General features: G+C 36.6%; 1 protein-coding gene across 3 annotated transcripts; it reads right to left on the bottom strand.

Annotated features, from left to right (window-relative positions):
• Nucleotides 1-35: 35 nt before the first annotated feature.
• On the bottom strand, nt 36-18,456 carry AGGF1 (angiogenic factor with G-patch and FHA domains 1). 3 transcript variants are annotated; one of them, XM_085528763.1, is made up of 15 exons: nt 18,070-18,371; nt 17,456-17,549; nt 16,798-17,003; nt 15,981-16,127; nt 15,209-15,397; nt 11,720-11,789; nt 8,164-8,518; nt 6,554-6,665; nt 5,531-5,582; nt 4,274-4,375; nt 3,767-3,932; nt 3,427-3,509; nt 3,070-3,197; nt 1,659-1,758; nt 36-1,155 (listed from the first exon to the last, which is right to left on the bottom strand). In XM_085528763.1, exons 7-15 carry the CDS (start codon nt 8,513-8,515, stop codon nt 955-957), a joined length of 1,296 nt encoding a protein of 431 aa, XP_085384889.1. In that variant the 5' UTR covers nt 8,516-8,518; nt 11,720-11,789; nt 15,209-15,397; nt 15,981-16,127; nt 16,798-17,003; nt 17,456-17,549; nt 18,070-18,371; the 3' UTR covers nt 36-954. The 3 variants fall into 3 exon arrangements, with proteins under 3 accessions (XP_085384889.1, XP_015704119.2, XP_085384887.1); XM_015848633.3 differs by lacking the exon at nt 11,720-11,789 and having other exon boundaries at nt 18,070-18,456; XM_085528761.1 differs by lacking the exon at nt 8,164-8,518 and having other exon boundaries at nt 18,070-18,445.
• Nucleotides 18,457-20,864: the final 2,408 nt, after the last annotated feature.

Genomic DNA, 20,864 nt, shown 5'->3' on the forward strand with positions numbered 1-20,864 from the left:
CTGCATATGTGCAAGAGTATCAAGAAGCACACTGCTTTAAATTTATAATAATTTATTATGTTCAGGAACAGTGAATAAAGAAATACCAAGCTGTTAGCTTCAGTTTGGCAATCCTTTTCCCACCAAAGATGAGTTGGTTGTTGTTGCTTTCTTTTCTGGCAGAAACTCCATTGCCAGCAATGGATGCATCAGAATAAGAAGTTAATAAATAATACACATACCTCCTGTTTTAAAAGGCATAATACAGATTTACTAAGCAAGTTTCAAACAAATTCTTCACAGAAGAAAATTTCTGCTACAAGCTGTCCTGTCCTCTGAACACTGTTTTCTAAACCAATGTGTGTTGTTTATTTCATGGAATACTGTATTTATTTCCAAACAGTACCAACGGATGATTAAAAACAAATTTTTTTCCACCGAAGGTAAGCTGAGACATGGCTAGTAGTGGACTGCATGAACTTAAGAGTGATGTACCTCTTGCTGAGCAGTTTCATGACAATCGTGAATAAACATACAAGAGAGGAAAAGGCAATACAACATTCTGTTCACTAGGCTTGATAAGGTTAAGGAGTGTTTGCGTAAGCTTCCTTTTAAAACACTGTTTGAAAGTAAAAAGAGTTTTATTTAAACATAACAGATGTTTTGACCTTCCACAAACATCTGCAGTAAAAACTGAATTGAAGAAACTTCCTGCTCATGATAAGATTCATCTTCAAGTACTTTAAAGTTGAATATCCCCTATGTTTCATTCATTTATTAAAACTGTGTTTTTATAAAAGCATGAAGACTACAGAAAACCAATCAACATACTCAATCTTGCATATTTTTTTTTCACAACTGTATTTTACATATCACCAAAACTCTGCTTTAGCAAAAGAAAAAAAGAATAAAAATAAATTCTCTCCCAACTATTTACACACAGGTAATACCCACCCTGGTGTGGAACAAGATACTTCACTCTGCAGTCCCCCTAACCCAAGGTGTATTCTTAGGTGTATCTTTTTGTGGTTTAGGTTCTTGGAAGTTTTCAGCAAACCTTTCTCTTGCTTTATCCCAGTTCTTCTTATTCTTGCTTTGGATGATCTGAATATCTTCAATTGAGGTTGGTCTACTTGTACCCAAACCTGCATGTGCCTTATGTAACTGAAGGTGGATCTGTTGAATACATTAAAGATTGTTACAAGTGTTAGGTATTCTAAATACTTAAAGTATACTAATACTAATTTACCTAGGTCATACACAAACATATAAAGTACTGTTAAAGTGTTAAATCATAATCTGTAATCTAGGTATCTGTGGCTTTGGCCAGTTTTTCCTCTCATTGGCTTCCTTCTCTTGTACTCACATCACTTACATAGACTCAATTTTCCTCCAGACTTTGTACTCAAATTGGAGATTATTAATCCAGTATCTCTCATCCTCCATTGTTTCCTAACAACCGTGAATATTACTGTCAGTTTCTACTGTGATTAAACCATTGAAAAACTTCAGACTACTTCACCGATAAAACTGATCTGAGGTTAGTCCTACTGAGATTACTCCCCTCCCACTAAGACTTCTGAAACATTTAAAGTGAATCATTGCTTATAATTAGACATTTTGTACTGCAAATGCATTTCTATTTCTTTGTACTCTAAGCAAAAACCAGAAACACTTACTGGATCCTTCATACCGCTGCCATCCTTGCCCAGACCTTCCCCTTTTTTCCATCCCATTTTCTCCAACATTTTGTGTCCTTTGTTGCTATCGCTGATTTCACTGTAAAGAAAGTTTAAGACTGATAAGCAAGAGTCAAAATATATGCTCTGTACTGAAATACTGAAGGATATGCAACTCTAGAAACCAGGACCCAACCACTCTTCCATCAAGAGCTACCCAGAAGGACCTGCTGCCTTCTTTGCAAGTTCCTGAATGCTTTGTTCAATTTTGGATCCCTCTCTACAAGGACATCCAGTTGCTCAAAAGTGTGAAGAGCAATGGAATGGTGAAGGACTTGAAAACAAAACTTATGAGGAGAACGGGAGGAAACTGGGGTTGTTCAGTCTGGATGCCCGAAGGAGACCTCAACTGCTCTCCACAAATATGTGAAAGACTGCAGAGATTTTGCTCTTTTTTCTCAGGTGACAAGTGACAGGATGCAAGGAAACAGTCACAAGTACTGTAGGTTTAGAATTTCTTCATGGAGATGGTGGTTAAGCACTGTAACGGGCTGCCCAGCTGAGAGGTAGAGTTCTCATTCTTGGAGGCATTTAAGAGATGCAGACATGGCACTAACAGACATGGTTTAGTCAGGGAACCTGGTAGGTCTGGCTGAAGGTTAGACTTGTTCATCTTGAAGGTCTTCTCCAACCTCCATGATTCTATGCTATTCTTCTCATAAATATACCAAAGCTATTCCAAGACTCTGGTCAATACCAGCCTTCTTAATTCCACATTCTATTTGCTGACTTTGGGACCTACAAGATACAGCACAGGAGGGTGGGAATCAACTGCACTAATGAGAAGGCAGGACCACTGCTTCCCACGAAATCACTCAACACACATTTCATTGTCTCACATTTCCTTTTACTAACTTACCAGCACCTACAAGATCATGTTTCTTTAAAACAAGAAAGCAACTAGAGAAGAAATAATTAAGAAGGAAGATTAAAATAAGTGTGACTGAAGAGGTAAAAATATACATACACTAAGAAATGCTGGATGAGTGAGCAGTAAAAAGAAATTATGCATAGGCAATCTTGCCTATGTGCCATTACTGGGATGAGACAAAAAACTGAGGCTATTCAATGTGTCAGAGATGTCAGTAGTGCAATTGCTGAGTTCCATATCTTTTGAGATAGGACAGTGATTTAGCCATCATAACAGCCAAGCTGAATTCCGTAAGGAAAAGCAAGAAGTTAATATGAACTGGGAAGTGAGAACAGCTGTTTTCTAGTTCTCCTAATACACTGTATACAGGTAAGATAACGAACTGTATCTTAATAAGTAATTGATATTTACTGTAGTTCTGTACTATTCATTAGAGGACTCTGAAGATTTATTTATTTTTTAACATCCAAACAAACTTACATATGTACAGAAGCTGGAGTATCTCCTCTCTGGAAAGTTCCTTCACTTCCAATGGTCTCTCTGCGTTTTCCTGCCCTGTCTTTGTACTTTGGATTATTCACTGCTTTGTTGTCTTCATACTCTGTATTCTTTAAAACAAAATAAAGACAAACAATATTTAGGTTCTTTATTTCTGATGACCTCCCTGCTCTGTCTTCAGAAATCTGTAAATAATGATTTAGTGTACAAATGACATGCTTGAGTTAAACCATGAGACTCACGAGTCCGAAAGCTTTCTTTATTCACTGAAATTTACTGCTTAAACAGGAATCACAGGGTAGGAATAGATCTCAAACACTTAATTTTCTGTAAACTCACCTGTAAACCATACTTGACCCGTATTTGTTTTAATGCTTTTCTTCTGACCAACTCTCTCTCTTCTTTGCTAAGTGCTGGGCAAACTAAAAGGAAGAACACAGGATTCAATTTCTAATTAATAGCGTAACTCTTTTCCACCATAAGACAAAATTTTATTCTAAGATTATTACACAGACACATGCCAAAAAGAAAATATATTATTGTCTATTTCAGAGCTATTCTCAGTTGAGAAGAAAATAGTAACAGAACTCTGATATATATATACACATATTATTTATAAGATGAAAATCCATTATAATACTAAAAAACCCCCACCATATTCTAAGATAAGGTAACTAACCAGAAGATTCTTTTTTCTTATCCAGGCGAAGATGTGCTCTGACTTGACCCGGTTCACATCCATCACAAGTGTCACTGCCAGGATGTATATGAAAAGAAAGCACAGTTTCACCAATCTTCACTTCATCACCGTGCTCCAAGATGTATGGATCACATTTCGTTTTAGGCTACAGCAAAAGAAAGTTTTGGCAGCCATAGTTATTAGTTACTAATGCAGGGCACCAATGCTATTACATGAATACTGCTCATAATTTACTGATAAAGTCTGAAGTAACAAATGCAGGTAAACGTTTAAAATACAGTGGGTTCTTCACTCTAGCAACTCCAACAACAGTAGATTTTTTTCTAATTCCTAATATAAAGCCAATGTAAAACATAAAGAATGGCCCTAGGACCTGAAGGAGATTGAAGAACAACAATATTGTTAGCAATTTGCCATGACACATTTAAAATAACCACACAATTAGTTTTCTGCAATGTACACAGCACCGTAGCAGCAAATACTCACCTGTAAAATCTGATTTCCATTAACAACTGTTCCATTCTGACTGCCTTGATCCACAAGAACATAATTTTGCAAATCATGGTCAAAATATATTTCTGCATGGAACTGATAAATAGAAAAGTGAAATGTTCTCATTAAGCAAATACTTGACAACTTAAATACTGTTTTAAAGTAAGATTTCAGAACGTATTTGCGAGCCTAAAATATATAAATATACAAATATATAAGTATAAATATATATATATAAATATTGAAACATTATTAGCTATGCTATTATTAGCTATGCTAAGAAGCAGAAGGGAAAATATAAAAACTCTTTGGCTGTTTTATAACCCAGTTTCATATACAAGCCAGAAAATGTCATCAATAGCAGGAAAAGATTATCTCTAAAAAATTTTCAGTATAAAATGTTACGCTGCTTATTAGTTAGAACTATCACCTAGAACAGACATAGCAAAGCTTATTTAAGATCCATGCATTTGCAGGTGTTTTATCGACTTTTTTGTTCAGATTATAGGTCTTAAACTTACACTGAATTAAGAGAGCTATATTTACTATATTTACAGTCTGTGTTGCAGTAGTTAGCAAACTTGAGCAAATAATTTATTTTTAATCCTTCTTAATTCTATAACAATGTAACTTCAAAAAAACTAGTATTTTCAAACGCTCTGTACATCACTTATACATTCATACAGCTATCTTAAAAACAAAACACAACCTGTTTATAGCTCAGCTATAAAGATCGGATTTTTCTATACCTAGCTCCAACTAGCTGACACCAATATTTTACAATATAGTCAATATCTAACACAACCACCCATTTTCTCAAGTTCAATTATTAACATAATTAATATAACATTTATATAATTAATATAATATAAATCAGGTTTCAAAATATAATTATTTATTATGTACTGAACTGTGCATTACTAAAACTCCAATTAAATTAAAACAAACAAACAAACAAACAACAACAATACAAAAAACAACAAACTTTGCTTTTCTGGAATACAAAATCAGAGCGCTGTATACATTGTATTTCCGTAGGGTAAAACACTGTATGCTTTCTTTTTTCATAACTTTGTTACTAAAAGAAGTGGCTAAAATTACACGTAAAAAAAAACCACCAACATAAATAAATAAATAAATAAATAAAAAATCAAGCCCCTCATAATTTGTCAAGATGTAAAGCTAAAAAAGAAGACAAAGCTTTATCCAGATAAAAAGATCTGCCTATTAGCAGAGAATAACAAGAGTTACCTTACTGACTCCAACTTCAGGAATTTGAAGTGTGTGGCCAACATCTTTTTCTCTGAAAAATCAAGTTAATAAATAAATTGTGACAAAATAGAAATAGATCAAATAATATCTTACAAAAGGTGCATTTCAACTGAACCTTAGTACTGCAAGCTTTACAAATACAGAAATACTATCTTAGAATATACACAACATAACGCCCTTACTTCATTCGCTTTCAGCCTTCTGTAAACTACATTATTATAACTATTATAAATAATTATTAAAAAAACAGATTTCTCTTTTAAAGACCCTGGGAGGGATGATGAATGGATTTACATGTTAATTATTAAGCTAGGGGGCAAATAAACAGTATACCTACTAAAGGAACTATAAGGTAACCAAAGCATTTTCAACAATTGAATTTCACACAGATGTGCCTAGAAAACTCCAGATATAGGAGCAAATCAAAATACAAATCAGCAACAGATCAAAAGCAGTTGAGAATGACTGGAGTTTTTAGTAGGCACTGAAGAAAGCATTAATTTACCATTAAATTCATCATCACTATGATGAAACCTGATTCTGTTTTAACTACCAGAACTTAAGGAATGGATGCTGGTTAGCAAACAATGCAGCACGTTATTTCAAAGTGGTGAATCAACCCTACCAGGATTCAAATGAGAAGCCCAACTTATGCTTCCTCATGAATCTGAATTATTGAAGGAGCTTTCTTAGCAACACAGAAATAAAGTGTGCTTACTTTCTTAACTTCTAATTATGTTGTTATTAGGACTTAGTCAAAATACCAACTTATCACAACTGCTGAACAACATAAAATACATATGCTGTTATCATAGCAAATACAACATTATGTGACATGGCTGAAGTTTCTTACTGTCCTAAGGTTAGCTAAGTAAGCTTCACAACTACTGAAGGCTAGCAGGACAAGTAGGAACAGTGGGGACAAACAATCCCCAGTGGCTTATGCTGCCCTAGAAGATAGTACAGCTTCAGAGATAGGTAACAAATTTAACTCAGTTTTACCTTCCAATTGTAGCAGGTTTCACAGCTGTGATAATATAAAGTGATCCAGTCTGTAGAACCGGTGACCTTATTACTATGACTCTGATACAAGGAGGCCAAATCTTTTCTTCATCTGCAATTATAAAGAAGAAAAGTTACCACCAACAATTTCACTCCTGTAGTCCATAGTTTTCTGATAGTAACTGATACACACTCCACAATTTTCTGGCACAATCCTATGAACTTTTAGCAAAAGAAATGTATAAGTACATCTGAGAGAAAACTTTGATTAGACTATTGTTTTAGACTTTCGTGCCCCCACACTAAATTATCAGTCCAAAAATAATCCTCCTCTTTTGCATGCCTACAACTGTTTATGTACAGCCATAAAATATAAAGAAAAACACAGAATTTACTAGCATCACCCATTCGTCAAAACTAGGATGCCTGACCAAGTACTCTTCAAAAGGCCACATCATAAATTTCATGCAAATATAACTTTATATTAGACAATTTCTGTCAAATATATTTTTACTGATTTTGTTCTTACTATCTTTAAGCGTAAGTACAGATAACACAAGCTGACAGATGCATATTTACAGCAAGTTTCCAATGGTCTCAGGTAGAAACACATTGGCAAGAGTGGAAGACCGTAGATAAAGTTATGAGAAGAGATATCATCTTCATTTTCATGAAGATTTTGGCACTGTGGTGGATTTTTAGAAAATCAGTAAGAGAAAGCATGCTTGACAGCATCAGCATTCAGACATTTTGAATGGCACTAATTAATCAGAACTGGAGTAGCTGAATAAGTGAAGGACTGAAAGCAGAAGAAACAAACTTGACTGTTAAAACTCTGAGCAGGTCCCAGGCTGCAGTACAGACTTCTTATGACTTGCAGTATCATTTGCATGTACCAGCTTTTTGTATTATATCTTTCCACATTTTCCCCTCACTTTCACCTTCAGAAAACACCACTTGGTTCTTGAGGTCTTAAGACTCTAACTTTTTTGGTGAAAAGAACATACATGTTTTTCTCTCTATGCCTGTTTCTCATGTGTTACCACAAAAATACACTCAAAAGATTTCAAATACTACTGGGTACTCCTTTTCACCACAGTGGGTTTCTTCTCTCACTGAGTTACATGCAATTGTTTATGAACAGCATTAGAAATACAAGATTCAGTGATGAGACTGGGTAGCTCAAGCTGATGGTTGAACTCTTCAAACCCAGATGATTCTATGAAATACCATACACTAACTGAAAAACTATTTCACAGAATTACTGCGGGGTCTGCACTAGAAATTTTTAATTTTAGCAACAGACTTTCTATTTTCTTGTCACTACCCTAATGTAGACAAATTTATTCCACTGCTGAGGTTTTCACATAAGCCCAGGCAGTTACAGCTCTAACAGCTTTTAGAAAAAACACCACTAATTAGTCCCACCTATACTGGAAATGAAAATAAAGGAACACTGGTAATATATAACGCTTTTTACCCCCATAGTATCTCAAGTCAGATGCTTCTATTTATTTATTATTATCCAAACTGCTTCACAATTTCTTTTTTCCTTAATGGGAACTTGGAAAAATAGAATAATATCATACAACAAAGGTACAACAATTCACCTTCATTTTCTGAATCTTCTGAATCATTGGTTTCTTCACTTGTTACTTCATCTGTACTGCTATAAGGTTCATGTTCAGAATCTGTAATTTCACCTTCTTCTGGCTCACTTTCTGTGTCTACTGTTCTACTGTCATCTGTATATGCTGCGGTATCTGGTATACTTTTGTATGAATGAGAATTCATGCTGTCTGTAAAAATTGATTCTTTGGCTGTTAGATTGTTTCGTATTTTTGTGTCCATTTTTGTCTTCTTTCTTGCATTAGGAGACTCTTCTTCTTCAGCAGAACTAACTTGCTCAGCAGTGGAAAGGCAATTCAAATTGTTAGATGATTTCTGCTCTTCTGTGTCCATATCCTGAAGAAGAGTTACAGAAATCACACTTGAGGAAAGTTCTATTCTTTACAAATTGAGTTTAAGTCCACTGTCAGCCTGGAATTAAATTCTTCATTAGCAATTACTTTAAAACTATTAAAAAACACATTTTGAGAAAGTTCTGCACATTTCATGTCCTACTGGATATAATTAAATCCATCTTTTATTTGATTAGTGGGACGACACTCCTTTTCCAGTCTCCACGTAACTCTTTCAGCTTTTCCTATAAAAAAAAAGTTGCAATCCTTGCTCTTACTCTCAAACTTATAAATACCATTGACTAATTTCCAGTTTTGCTTTTATGACCCTCCTGATCCTCTCTAACACAATTCTTGCAACTTATTTTAAGCTTCTTTAACCTTCATTGTAATTTCCGCCTGTTTTTTTCTCTTCTTGTTTGTTTTCTTTTTCCCCCCAGAATGGTTCCACGAATCAGAAATGCCCACTATCCTTTGCCTAACAATTGTCTCTCTCTAATTTAAAAATGGCAACTAAAACAAAAGCCTGTGAAGAACTTCTGAGCCTAATTTGTGCTGTGTGGAACAGGTTCTACTGAGAATCCATTTTTGACTGCAACAGACATTGAAAAGAAATACCATATCAGACTTTGTGGTATAATTACTTGCCTTCTTAGATTCAGAATTAAAGCATTCAGTTGTCTTGAAGCATACAAAATTTTGCAACATAAGATTAAAAAAAAAAAAGTTGATTTTTTCAGGAAGATATGAAATTGACTATTATTATAAAAACTTATCAGTTACACAGCTACAAGTCAAAACTAAGAATTCCTCTCAATCCAGTAGTCAAGATAGTGCTTTATTATCTTTACTTTAACGTATGCTTTTGAAGCACATTCAATAAGACAACAAATACTAAATGACCTCATGTTTTACCTTAAAGAATACCAGTTTGCAATTGCCCTTCCCCCTGGAACTCCTAAGAACTATAAGGAAGGAAGGGGATTGCAAAGCCACTGCCTGTGTTATTTTCAACAGTGATCTGGCCAAAAGTAAGTGTTGTACAGATCATCCATATCATGGGCTTTCACTTTCTGTAACATCCTCACATCTGGTGAGACTGACCAAGATTTTAAACCAGCACTGACAGGGGAAGGGAATACTATTAGGGGCACTGCAATTAAACTCAGCAATTGTACAGCACCATCTGAGGGTGACAAGCCAAATCACTGTTCCAGGGATTTTAGAAAGAAATATCTGCAAAGCTTGTATCCCAATGCAAGTTGTATGAGGAACAAAATGGGATAAACTAGAAACTATGGTCACCCCCCCAGAGCTACGGTATCACAAGTGAGACTTGGTAGGACAAGTCTCGTGACTTGAGTGCTGGGATGGAGAGCTATTGGTTGCTCAAGAGAGACAGACAGGAGACGTGTAGTGGTGGTGCTGCACTGTATCTAAGTGAGAGAGATTAGACAGGACAGCCCATGCCATTAAGAATAGTACAGTAGAGAGCCTCTAGGCGAGGAATAACAGGATGGATAGTAAAGCAAATATTGTTGGTGCCCACTCTCAACTGCCCCCCCAGGACAATGGGATGAGCAATTAGAGAAACTAATTATGGCTAATTAGGGAAACTATGGAACTGGTCGCTCTTGTTCTTATGGAAGATTTCAACTTCTAAGACATAACACAGAAAAATCATATTGCTGCAACAAGCAAGTCTGGGAAACACCTAAAGCATGCTGAAGGTAACTTCCTGTTACAAGTTTCCTATTGAAGAAATCCTTTTGTGATATCTAACCACTAGAAATAAAACAGAATATATGTAGCATACATGAACATGCAACTCTGTAATCAGCTAATAACATGCCTCCATATAGCCACTGCTTTTATTTAAAGGTAGAACCAACAGTAAACAGAATATTCAGTAAGCTTCATCTTGAATGACTAAAACACCATCAGTGCACTTTATTTCTCAATAACAAGATATTTAACTCATCTTACTCATCAACTTATGTATCTTTATGATACATAACAAGGATGAAAGTACATGCTTATAATTAATAGTAGTTACATCCTGAACCTAGGTACTTTCCTTTTGTATATTTTTTGCCTTGCCTAAAATCGAAACAGTCACTAAACAGATCACAACTTGGACAGAGACTGCCTCTACACCATTCAGCTTTGAAAAGCAGAATCACTACGCAATCTCTGACTTTTCCTCTGTCAGCCTAGTAGTCAAGTTCAGAGGTGGGATGAAGTTAATCCATAATAAGCTCTCTCTTAATTACAGGGTTGAAGTGGTTTTTTTTTCCTGCATTTCTGACACAGACAGACCAAAAAGCAAGGGAAGCAGTTTAGAACCAGCAAATTGTTTTCATGCGTCCCGTGGAAGGAACTGATGGTTTTGCTTTCTGAAGAACAGGTCACAAACTACACATACAAAGACCTTCACAAGTATCATCTCCCATATGTGAGTAATGTGTTTTTAATTATGTATTCAAAATATTTAAAACATTTAATTATACTTTTTCTGTGACAAGAGAAAGACAATCTGCTCTTTCCAAGAAGCTTCATATTTTTCTATATTACACCTGAGCTACATGTATTCTCATGCAACTCTTGGGTCTGCCTACAAATTAGACCTTAAATTATTTTGTGTATGCATAGTGTAGTTCTAAGAAACATTTCCTAGCAACACTTCCACTCAGTTGACTAAGCTTTCACTTGCTAACACCATTTCACAAGTACTCCAATTACCATCTTCTACTCCATGCAAAACTGGAAGTTCCAACACAAAAATCCAACTAAAAACCATAAAGTGAGTAACGCTCTTCCTATATTATGAAGTCATACATTAGTGGAAAGCTCTGAAACACTGAAAGTACCTATTTGCCTTACCTAAAGAATATGTAGTGCAATTAGTCAAGACATCCCATGTAAAAATAGTGACACTAAATAGGTGTTTTCCCCAGATACTCAGAGTACCATCAAAGTTTTCTTCAGATGTTTTACTTATACGGTGTTTCAATTTACTTTTTTTTTGTTTGTTTGTTTACTTTTTAGATAAACTGGTGTTGATCAAATAAGTTTTTTAAAAAGTGATTTCTTTTGGGAAATAGGTATCTAAACATCAACTTGTAGATACTTCTCCCTCTTAATATATAAATCAAGGTTAAAGGTAAACATCCACAGACTAATGTGTTTGGTGTCTCAACTCTACCTTTACCAGAAGCTGCCAATCCAAAAGAAGAAATCTTCAGACTAGCCATGGTTTCTGTCAACTGACGTACCTAAAGATGGGATGAATATCAGCAACAAGTAAACTACATGTGTTAAAAATAAAATCACTGTTTCAAGAGTCATATGGGAAATACTACTATGAAAGCCTTGTCTCTTGCACAGAAGTAATTAGGACAGATCTATAGTAGTAAAGAACACAGTGGAAGTTAATTTTGAGCACCACACTGAAATAAAATCCAGACAAGAATAAACTGTAAGAATTATTTGTGGGGAAAAAAAAGTCATAGGTCAGAGCCTATTGACAGCAACAAAGTTTTGCTGTGTGTCACTCAAAACCCTAATCTAGCAAATAAAACCTCATGATGACCAATGCATAAAGTCTATTCTCCAACTAGTGTGAAAATGTAAATCTAGATAGTGGGTCAGAGATCACATCATTCATGCTACCATATGAGGTTTTTTGTTGTGAATTTTTTTTGTGTGTTTTTAAACTTCTTAAATAAGAAAATTCTAAAGATTCTTCTCACACAGAAAGCAATTACGGTAGTTCTCAATCAATTTTCTTGACTTATCACTACAGAAAGAAAACTAAATCCTTGTAATTCCAAGAATTCCACGAATCCCACTCAAGCAAGCTAAATTCTATATTTTGTCAAACATGACATCCGATTGCCTATTAAATGCAAGCTTGTGAGCAGCAAGCTTGAAAGAAAACCATTCATAATTAAGAAGTTTGATTAAAACAACCTCTGCATAAAGCTCATAATAAATCAGGCACTAATTATGTGAGTTACCCCTCCCCCACCTTTATTTTTTTGCCATTACAAGTACATTCATTTTTCACAGAGGCTCATTAACATCTTCTTGTGTGGTAACTTGGCTTGTTAAAAACACAAGAACATTTACTTAACTATTAGAGTAATTTTATTCTTTGGATTCTCAGATTTGTATTTCTTTTTCACAAACACTGCAATATTTGTGGAGAACAATTTTTATGTCCGTAGTGCTATTCATCCCAATATCTTAGTTCTAAGTAAGCAGCATACGTAAGATAGTGAGCACAGCAGATTCCTCACAAATAACAGTAGCCACAAACAAAAATGCAACTTAAAACAAAATTTAAAAAACCTAAAAGAACTCTACCTCTTCCAGTCACCAGAAACAGGAAATTATCTGCTTGATGCATAGTCATTTTTAGATTCAAAGGAGAAGAATATTTTTTAAATGGCTTGAGTTTTTTTGTTTGTTTGTTTGTTTTTTGTTTTTTTGTAAAAACTGTTCAACTACCAGTATTATATATATACAATATGTGTTTTTGGTGATTATATGTATGACTAGTAAACTTCCCTACTGCTTCTATATAAGTAATACTGAGTATCTATCAATATTTGTTCACATTTAATCCCCTAACTGAAATAAAAACACAAGAAAGTTTAACAAGTACTTGTGTACTTCAAGCTTTTTACCCAATACTCACCGTCTTCATCAGATCACATGCATTTTCTGTAAGTATTCTAGTCTTAACTGGGGAATGGTAATAATGTCCAAGTGCATTTGGACATTCCCAGAATTACATTTCAATATTACTTTATTTATCATTGATAAATCACAAACTAGGAAAATAAAATAAAATAAGAATCTCCTATTTGTAATGCTTGTGGGGGAAAAAAAAGAGTACGATGTCCAAGAAATCAGTTAATGTTCAGAGGAATCAAGTATGACCCTAAACAGCTCTTTGCTTTCTAAATCTAGTTGTGCATTTACACAGAAGTGGAATGACGGGAAGGCTTTTTATTTAAAAAAAAAAAAAAAAAAGTTAGAAAGTTAAAAAAGTTAAAGCAGAGTAACTGTTAATTTGAATTCTTTCATAAAAGAATACAAATAGCAAGTGCCACAGTTACCGTGACACAACCTTTACCTCCCTGCTCAGAGGTGCACAAATCTGTGTGCAAAAGAATATACTTTAAACAGTTTTCCTGCTAGCTTGTTGGTTAAAATGAATTATTCCACAAAGCTAAGTATTCAGTTCCTTATCAATAAAACTCATTGTCAAAAGTGGATGTTTACCTCCTACCTTGTGACTGTGCAAACTTCACAGAAAAGACACCTTACACATGACATGAGGTAAAGACAAGTAGCTACTTGCAATACAGTAGGATGATGAAGGCAGACGGGGATGGGATCCCACAAGGTAGCCAGTGTTATTTTTTACATTAGAGCTATGTAAGTCACAAAGCTTTTAATATATTACATTCAGGTAAGTTGGAAAATTTCACCACAGAACTAAATTTAAGGGATTTACTAATTGCACTGTTTGATGAAGGCTAATTCCTACAAATTTCTCCAACTTGTTTTCTGGACACATGATGAAGTTCTGGATTAATAATGCCTTGTGAGAGTTTCAAGAATGCTAATTCTGTATTTGCTCACAGCATGTGCAGAACTTAGATACTGGTAAAACTACCAACTAGGTTCAACTGCATTACCTCCCTGTATCTAAAGAACTACTACACTCAGCGTTGCTAAGTATCTTTTGAATCTTTTGAAAAGGTCTACATGAAATGTTTAGCCACAATATAAACACAAGAACTGTAATCAACCAACTACCACTATCCAACTAGCGTACAATGTAAATTTCTGTTTTCAAATCTTTCAGATAACCTGAACTCTGAAAGCACAATTTTAAGCTCTGCCCTGATGTTACATAATAATTATGCTTGCACACTATGTGATTCTTTCAGACTTCAATAAATCAGCTGTGCTGGAATCTCTATAATGAAATTATGCCATGGTTAAAGCAATGGCTTTAAAAATGCACACTAAGGAAGCCCTGCAGACCAAAGATAACACGTTCAATTAAATCCTAATAAAAAAAAATCTACAGAACAGCAACATAAATTTGATTCAACACCAGTAACAGTGTTCATTAAGAGAAGATTTCATGAGTTTTAACACGTATGTGACAACACATTCTTCCAAGGTACCTTCTAACTGTACTATTTGGTAGATTTTTTAGCAATCAGAAGAGAATAGAAATGAAGCTACAAAATGTAACTCAAAATACAAGTTAACTACAGTCAGCACTTACTAAGATTACAGTTTATTTGAACTCTGAGGACAACAAAAATGTATTGATAAAAAAAGATATCAATAGAAGAACATACTGAAGTAATCAGAACTCCACAGAGATTTCACCAGTTTCTGTGCAACCTTATTTTAATGAAGGAGCACTGAAAAGTGAGGGAATCCAACTCTAAAATTCCGTCTGTTACAGTTCAATGAGAAAACTTTGTCACTAGCTACATCTAAACAATTAGTCTTTTATGGTCTGAAAACATCTGACCCTTTCAGAAAACATGCATAAAACATCTAAACACCAAATCCCAGAACCTCTAAGTTCCATAATGAAAAAAAACAAAATAATACAAATTTTGCTTTTTCTTTTCTCCCCTAGAAGTTCTGAAGTTACCTTATACTCATTTGTAGCAGACCACTCCGGTTCTTTTCTCTTCTTTTTCCCTTTCTTTTCCTTGGCATGCTGAGAACCAGAAGCCTGATAAGACTGCAGATCCACTCGCGAATGAAACTGATATCGTCCACTTTCCACATCACAGTAGTAATAAATCCCAGTTGCCGGATCATAATACAGTTGATTTTCCTTTACAAGAGAAATAAAGAACACCATAAACACCATACAACAGAACACCCAGTTAAGAAAGTGCCACACAAACCTTTTGCGTTATTTCCAAACCTCTCCCCTAAGAAACACTCAAACCTATGAGAGAACTGAAGTGTTTTGATCTTTGTTGTTTATGTGATAACATGACCACATCCACAACTGGTAACACTGATACTGTTGCAGCTTGAGACTTTAAATAAAAAGTAACAGAGAGAAGAATAGATCTTAAAATTACTAGTTTTGTTTACTATGGCCACATTTGTTTTTAAAATGAGTTGCACATAATGGTGCAAACAGAACCTGTTTTCAGCGGAGTAGTTCCAACATAATTTGTTACTGTTTATACTTGCATCTATATATGCTTGCACATACACCTCATAGGACAAAAAGAGAGCTCTGAACAGTCTCCTATGAAAAACACATTGGAGAATATATAATCATTATGGAACTTTGATTAAAGCTAAAGAACTTTGACTGGATCTTAGCTCTCTTCTTATATCAACTTCTACAAAAACATTTGCAGTAGAGAAAAAATACCAAGCATTCTGAAAACTGTACTTACTGAATTATAGTAGAATCCAGTGCTGTGATCATAATACAACCCCGTATTTTCATCATATATAAAGCCAGTCTGTGAAACAGCAGCTTCTGCAGCAGCTCTCAAGCTCTCTGCCAAAGAACCCTCCTGTACTGAAGTATCCTCTGCTTCCTAAAACCAGAAAGGAACAAACTGAACTTCCTTCTGAAAAAAAAACCTTGGTTCTTCAGCACTTCACAGTGTGGTATTTTAAACAAAATATTAGTGCTCTATTGACTTGGTTGCTCAAGGGACTATTAGACAAGAAGGTAAACAACTGTCATTTACTGCTAAACTCCTCTTGATTATAATGGAATCAAATTTTCATCCCATATCTTCTGTTTTCCCTGATCATATTCAAATGTAACTCAGGGAAGCATGAAAAACATTGACTAAAACATCAACAACAACAAGAGTAAAAAATATCCGACCAACTTTATTCCCCTTATATGTTGCCTACGTTTCCTTACGGAAAAAAAAACAATGGAACCCCAAGTGAAATTCACCATGTTCATATTAAATGCTTTCTGCTGTTAAAAAATGCCAGATTTTTATTGTTTCTGAACCATACTGAACATCTGCTTTAGAATGTCAACACTATTTCAAGCAAATCTAAAACTAATATTACACTGAACACACAAAGAACTCAAAGAATAAGAAAGTCTGTTATCACTGTTACTTCATCAGCACAGAAGAGATCATTCCACACACTGACATCAAGAATGAAAAACTTTAAATGAAATTAAATATTAATAGATTTCTAACTTCAAAATTCACAACCCAGCCCCCCAAGTTTTATAACCTGTGAATTCTGGATCAAATTTTCCTCTTCTCCACCTTCAGCTACTTCAGTGCTGTTCTCCCTTAAAGGAATATTAGCGTCCATCTGTGACTCCTCTGTGAAATCACGCTCGGTGCCTTCAGTCCCATGATTGTCCTGCACAGATAGCTCAGATGCATAGTCCTGAGCATCAGTGTGATTGTAATAATTCTCATAGTAGTAATAATCTGCAGGGAAAAGAAGTTGAAGACATACAGATCAGCAAAGCAACATTTCACACAAAACAGTTTCAGACTAACTGAAAATTAAAGCACAGAAGTAGTCTAACAAAAAACTATTACTAAGTCGTGCCTGTATGCATTATACCACTTTTACTGAACCTTGTCTTGTTTTAACATACTTTATGAATTGGTACAACAAGAAACACCAGCATAATGCTGGAGATCACTACATATCAGAGTAACGCGGCAAAAAATCCACATACAAGTGCATGCTACACTTCACCCTGCACTAAAAAACACCACTTGAATAAACAGTCTAAAAGCTGATTTTCAGTTACTAAGTTTAACACATTTACCAACAGGAATTTGAAACATGTTTTATGCAAAACAAAAAAGCAAACAAAAAAAAACCACTCTTCACAACAGTGCTCTAGACTGACACCCAATACCCCCTCTACCTGCTTGTGACCACTCATAGTCCTCCGTTTGCACTTCCACGCTACATGTGTCTTTTTCCTTCCTACTATGGATTTCCTTAGTGAGCTCTTCAACCTGAAAGTAAAATGTGACTTTAGAGAACACAAAGATACACACCAGGAAAAAACATGCATCCCATTTAATTGCATTAAAACATGCATCCCATTTAAGTTTAATCCCAATTAAACTCAGTCGAAGCATAGTTGCCTTCTACCCACTTCAGTCAGTCTTTGTTTAGCAGGTGATAATTTCCTGCATGGAAGTTATGGATGGGTGCCATCATGAAAAACACTTCTGCTCAAGAAAGTGACGCTCTTAGAAGAGAACACTCAACTCACGTTACTTGCAAGGAACTGAACTGCAAGAAAAGACCCCCGCGCTGTGTTGAACGAGCATGACTTCGATCAAACTTCACAGAATCTTGATCAAAGAAGCTTCACAGAACTTCACACACACAAAGGCGGGACCTTTGCTCTGCTTTTCCCTCACCACCCCCACTAAGCTCGTCTCTTCCCCCTCACACTACGGAATCACCTTTGCGGCTCAGAGGCCTCTACCACCGTCTCTATCACCGGAGCAGATCCCCGGGCCCTACCTGCCGTCGCAGCGCTTGGCTGCCTTGCCGAGCCTCTCTGTAGAGCCGCTCGGTGCGCCTCAGCCGGCGCTGCGCCCGCTCCAGCTGCCCGCGGCAGGCGGCCAGCTCAGCCTCCAAGGCCTCCACCTGGTCCCGCAGGGCCCGCACCTCGCCGTGTGGCGGGGAGGCCATGCCCGCCCGCTCCTCAGCGCCCACCCGCCGGCCGCCGCCACTCGGCGCACGGCACAAAGCGGTGGCCGCGGTTCCGACGGCCGAACCGGGCCATGGCGGGTCGTGTAACCCACACACCAACCGCGACCGATGGCGGCGCCGAGGGAAAAGTTTCCCCCAGCAGCGCGAGAACCAGACCGCTGAGCGGGAACGAGGCACGACCCGGAACAGAAATGGGGAAATAGGAAGTGGTGTCACTTGGTCTTAAGGCGCCTCAGGGTGTCGTTTCAGCAGCTTATGGGGCAAAGGTTATTCTAGCAACTCTAGAACCTTTATTTCTCTTTTTTCTTCTGAGATTTTTCAAGTCTGAACGTACTAAACTTCATATCCTGATAAAATGCTGTGGCTGAAAGTACTGCAATCATTCCTACATGAGTAGCATCCAAGGCTACTACCTTAAATCTGCAAATTGCATATTTTCCCCATATGTAATATATGTATGTTAAGTAACATACTATTCTAGTATAATAGATGTTGGTGACAGCAGTATTCTGTTGCATTTGGCAGGTGGCAGTATTGGGGCAATCTGACAAAGTGGTCTCACACACAGAAGAGTGCATGAAGCAAAGATGTTCTTAGTTACAGCTACTCAGCAGTTTCTCACACAAAAAAAGTTTATTCTAGCTACATGCAGAAGCTAGAGGCAGCTTACCTGTGTTCCTAAACTACCCGGAGTCCTTTCTCTCAGGCTAGTCACCTGTTCACACCATCATCTGTTTTTTTTTTTTCCTGACTGCTACTTGTTTCCTGCCTTGCAGCAAGATGAATACACTCCAAAGAGAGGTGCAAGTGGTGATGGTGTGCCTTGAACTGTGATTTTTTCTTCAAAAATCACTTTGGAACTTGACTTGACTAAGCCAGCCTTGACTTAGTCTTGGGCTAACAAGGGATCCCAGTGGCATCCTCTTAGAGACACAAGGAGTATTTCTGCAGAAGTGTGACCCCAGAGCACTGTCTCTGAACAGAGGGCAGCTGGTCTGTGACTCCCCTTCTGGTGGACACTGACAACATTTGGGCACAGGGCTTTTGGAAAGCAGTACCAGAAATTATGTGCAAAAGTCATCAAGGTGCTAAGGCCTTCAAGAAGCATAACTAAGAGGTCAGTAATTTTGTTTCTAATTCACAGCACACAGACTGGGCTTGTTTTGAGCCAGTACAGAGATTTTAAATACAATCAGCAAACTGTATCTTGGTGTTTTAGTTGGTACTGCTTGTTACGGTCTTGTTGCGTCACTTTTGAATTAGTTTTGACATACCATGGTATATCTTGGCATTCAAGCATATTAGTTTTGCTTTTTTCTTTATTGTAAATTTTCTTCTCTCGGTGTAATGTAGCTGGCTCCATGTCCAGCATCCTGGGGCTTCTTGGTTCTTACGGGGATCTATTGCATGTAGGAGAGTTAACTGCTATCCTACTGCACAGACAGGCTCCTCCTTTGCAACTTGGTGTCCTGCTCACTTGAAACTGAGACACTGCAGAGTTTAAGACTGGTGTTTCCTTCATTCGTGGTGCTTTGAAGTTTACTACATTCAAAGTTAAGAAAGTGATGGAAACTCAGAAATCCACAGAGGTCTATCCATGTCTTGGCACAATTCTCCTTTGCTCCATAAGACAGATATGTGAAAATGTTTTTTTCCACTAGATGGCATTTAAGGATTCTTTTCCTTTTCTCCTTTTTTTTTTTTTTTTTTTTTTTTTCCTTTTCTTTTTTTCTAATGCTTGTAAAAGCAGCCCTGAGAACTTCCAGTCTGTGCAGAATGGTAGATTCCTAACCAAATTTTCTTTCTCTTATCACACAGCCTGTGCTTGGGCACACAAGCAGGTTAGCAACATAGAGTTATTAAAAAAAGGATGATAAAACTGAGAAGAATGAGTTGTGGAAGCTGGCCTCACACTCCTCATCCTCCACAAGGTTTACTTAATGAGTTGAGAAAAGCAGTGCATGGCAATAACAGCAGATCTTAGCTTTGTTGAATCAACTGGTGTTGGAGATAGCCACCAAAAACAGTTGTTGCTGTGCCTTGGGATAATGTGATTTATGATCTGCTAGCACAGTGACAGATCAAGGTTTGTTTGTTGGACTTGGGACCCTAGACAGAGTGAGGCACCTGGACTGGATCATCTTAGAGTCTTTTCCAACCCTGGTGTTTTTATGATTCTATGATTACATGTGCTGAGAGACAGAACCTTTGTACCCTTCTCCATAGGAATTGTTTTTCAGAACTGTATAGAGAACAGACACTTTAATTTAGGCAACCAAGTTGCTTGGAAGTTGGAACTCTCTTCACTGAGCATGCTCAAACAGAGCTGTAGCTGTGAGTCAGTGTGTGGACATGGACAGATGCAGGACACAGGGGCAGCATCAGCCTCACCACCAGGCTGAAGTGCTAGCTCTGGTTCCGTGTTTTATAAAAGCTATCTCACTTTGCTCGAGGTTGTATAAAGCTGCCAATCATCTGACATTTTCATTTGGTCATAACAAGTAGATTTACTCAGTTGTAGAGGCAAAAACTTTATTGCAGACGAGCATCATAGTGATATGAAGCTGAGAAAACTGGCAAAGTAACTTGATTTATGTCAGCCA

The sequence above is a fragment of the Coturnix japonica genome, chromosome Z, assembly GCF_054131305.1.
Source record: "Coturnix japonica strain WE chromosome Z, WE-NBRP24, whole genome shotgun sequence".
NCBI classification, from domain to species: domain Eukaryota; kingdom Metazoa; phylum Chordata; class Aves; order Galliformes; family Phasianidae; genus Coturnix; species Coturnix japonica.

What these genes read in the sequence shown, in the direction of transcription:
- AGGF1 (XM_015848633.3), bottom strand. Translation starts at nt 18,240, where the DNA reads ATGGCCTCCCCGCCACACGGCGAGGTGCGGGCCCTGCGGGACCAGGTG. An exon ending in GCCAAGCGCTGCGACGGCAG is followed by an intron (nt 17,550 to 18,069) that starts GTAGGGCCCGGG and finishes TTTTACTTTCAG; the next exon opens with GTTGAAGAGCTCACTAAGGA. An exon ending in ATTTGATCCAGAATTCACAG is followed by an intron (nt 16,128 to 16,797) that starts GTTATAAAACTT and finishes TTCTGGTTTTAG; the next exon opens with GAAGCAGAGGATACTTCAGT.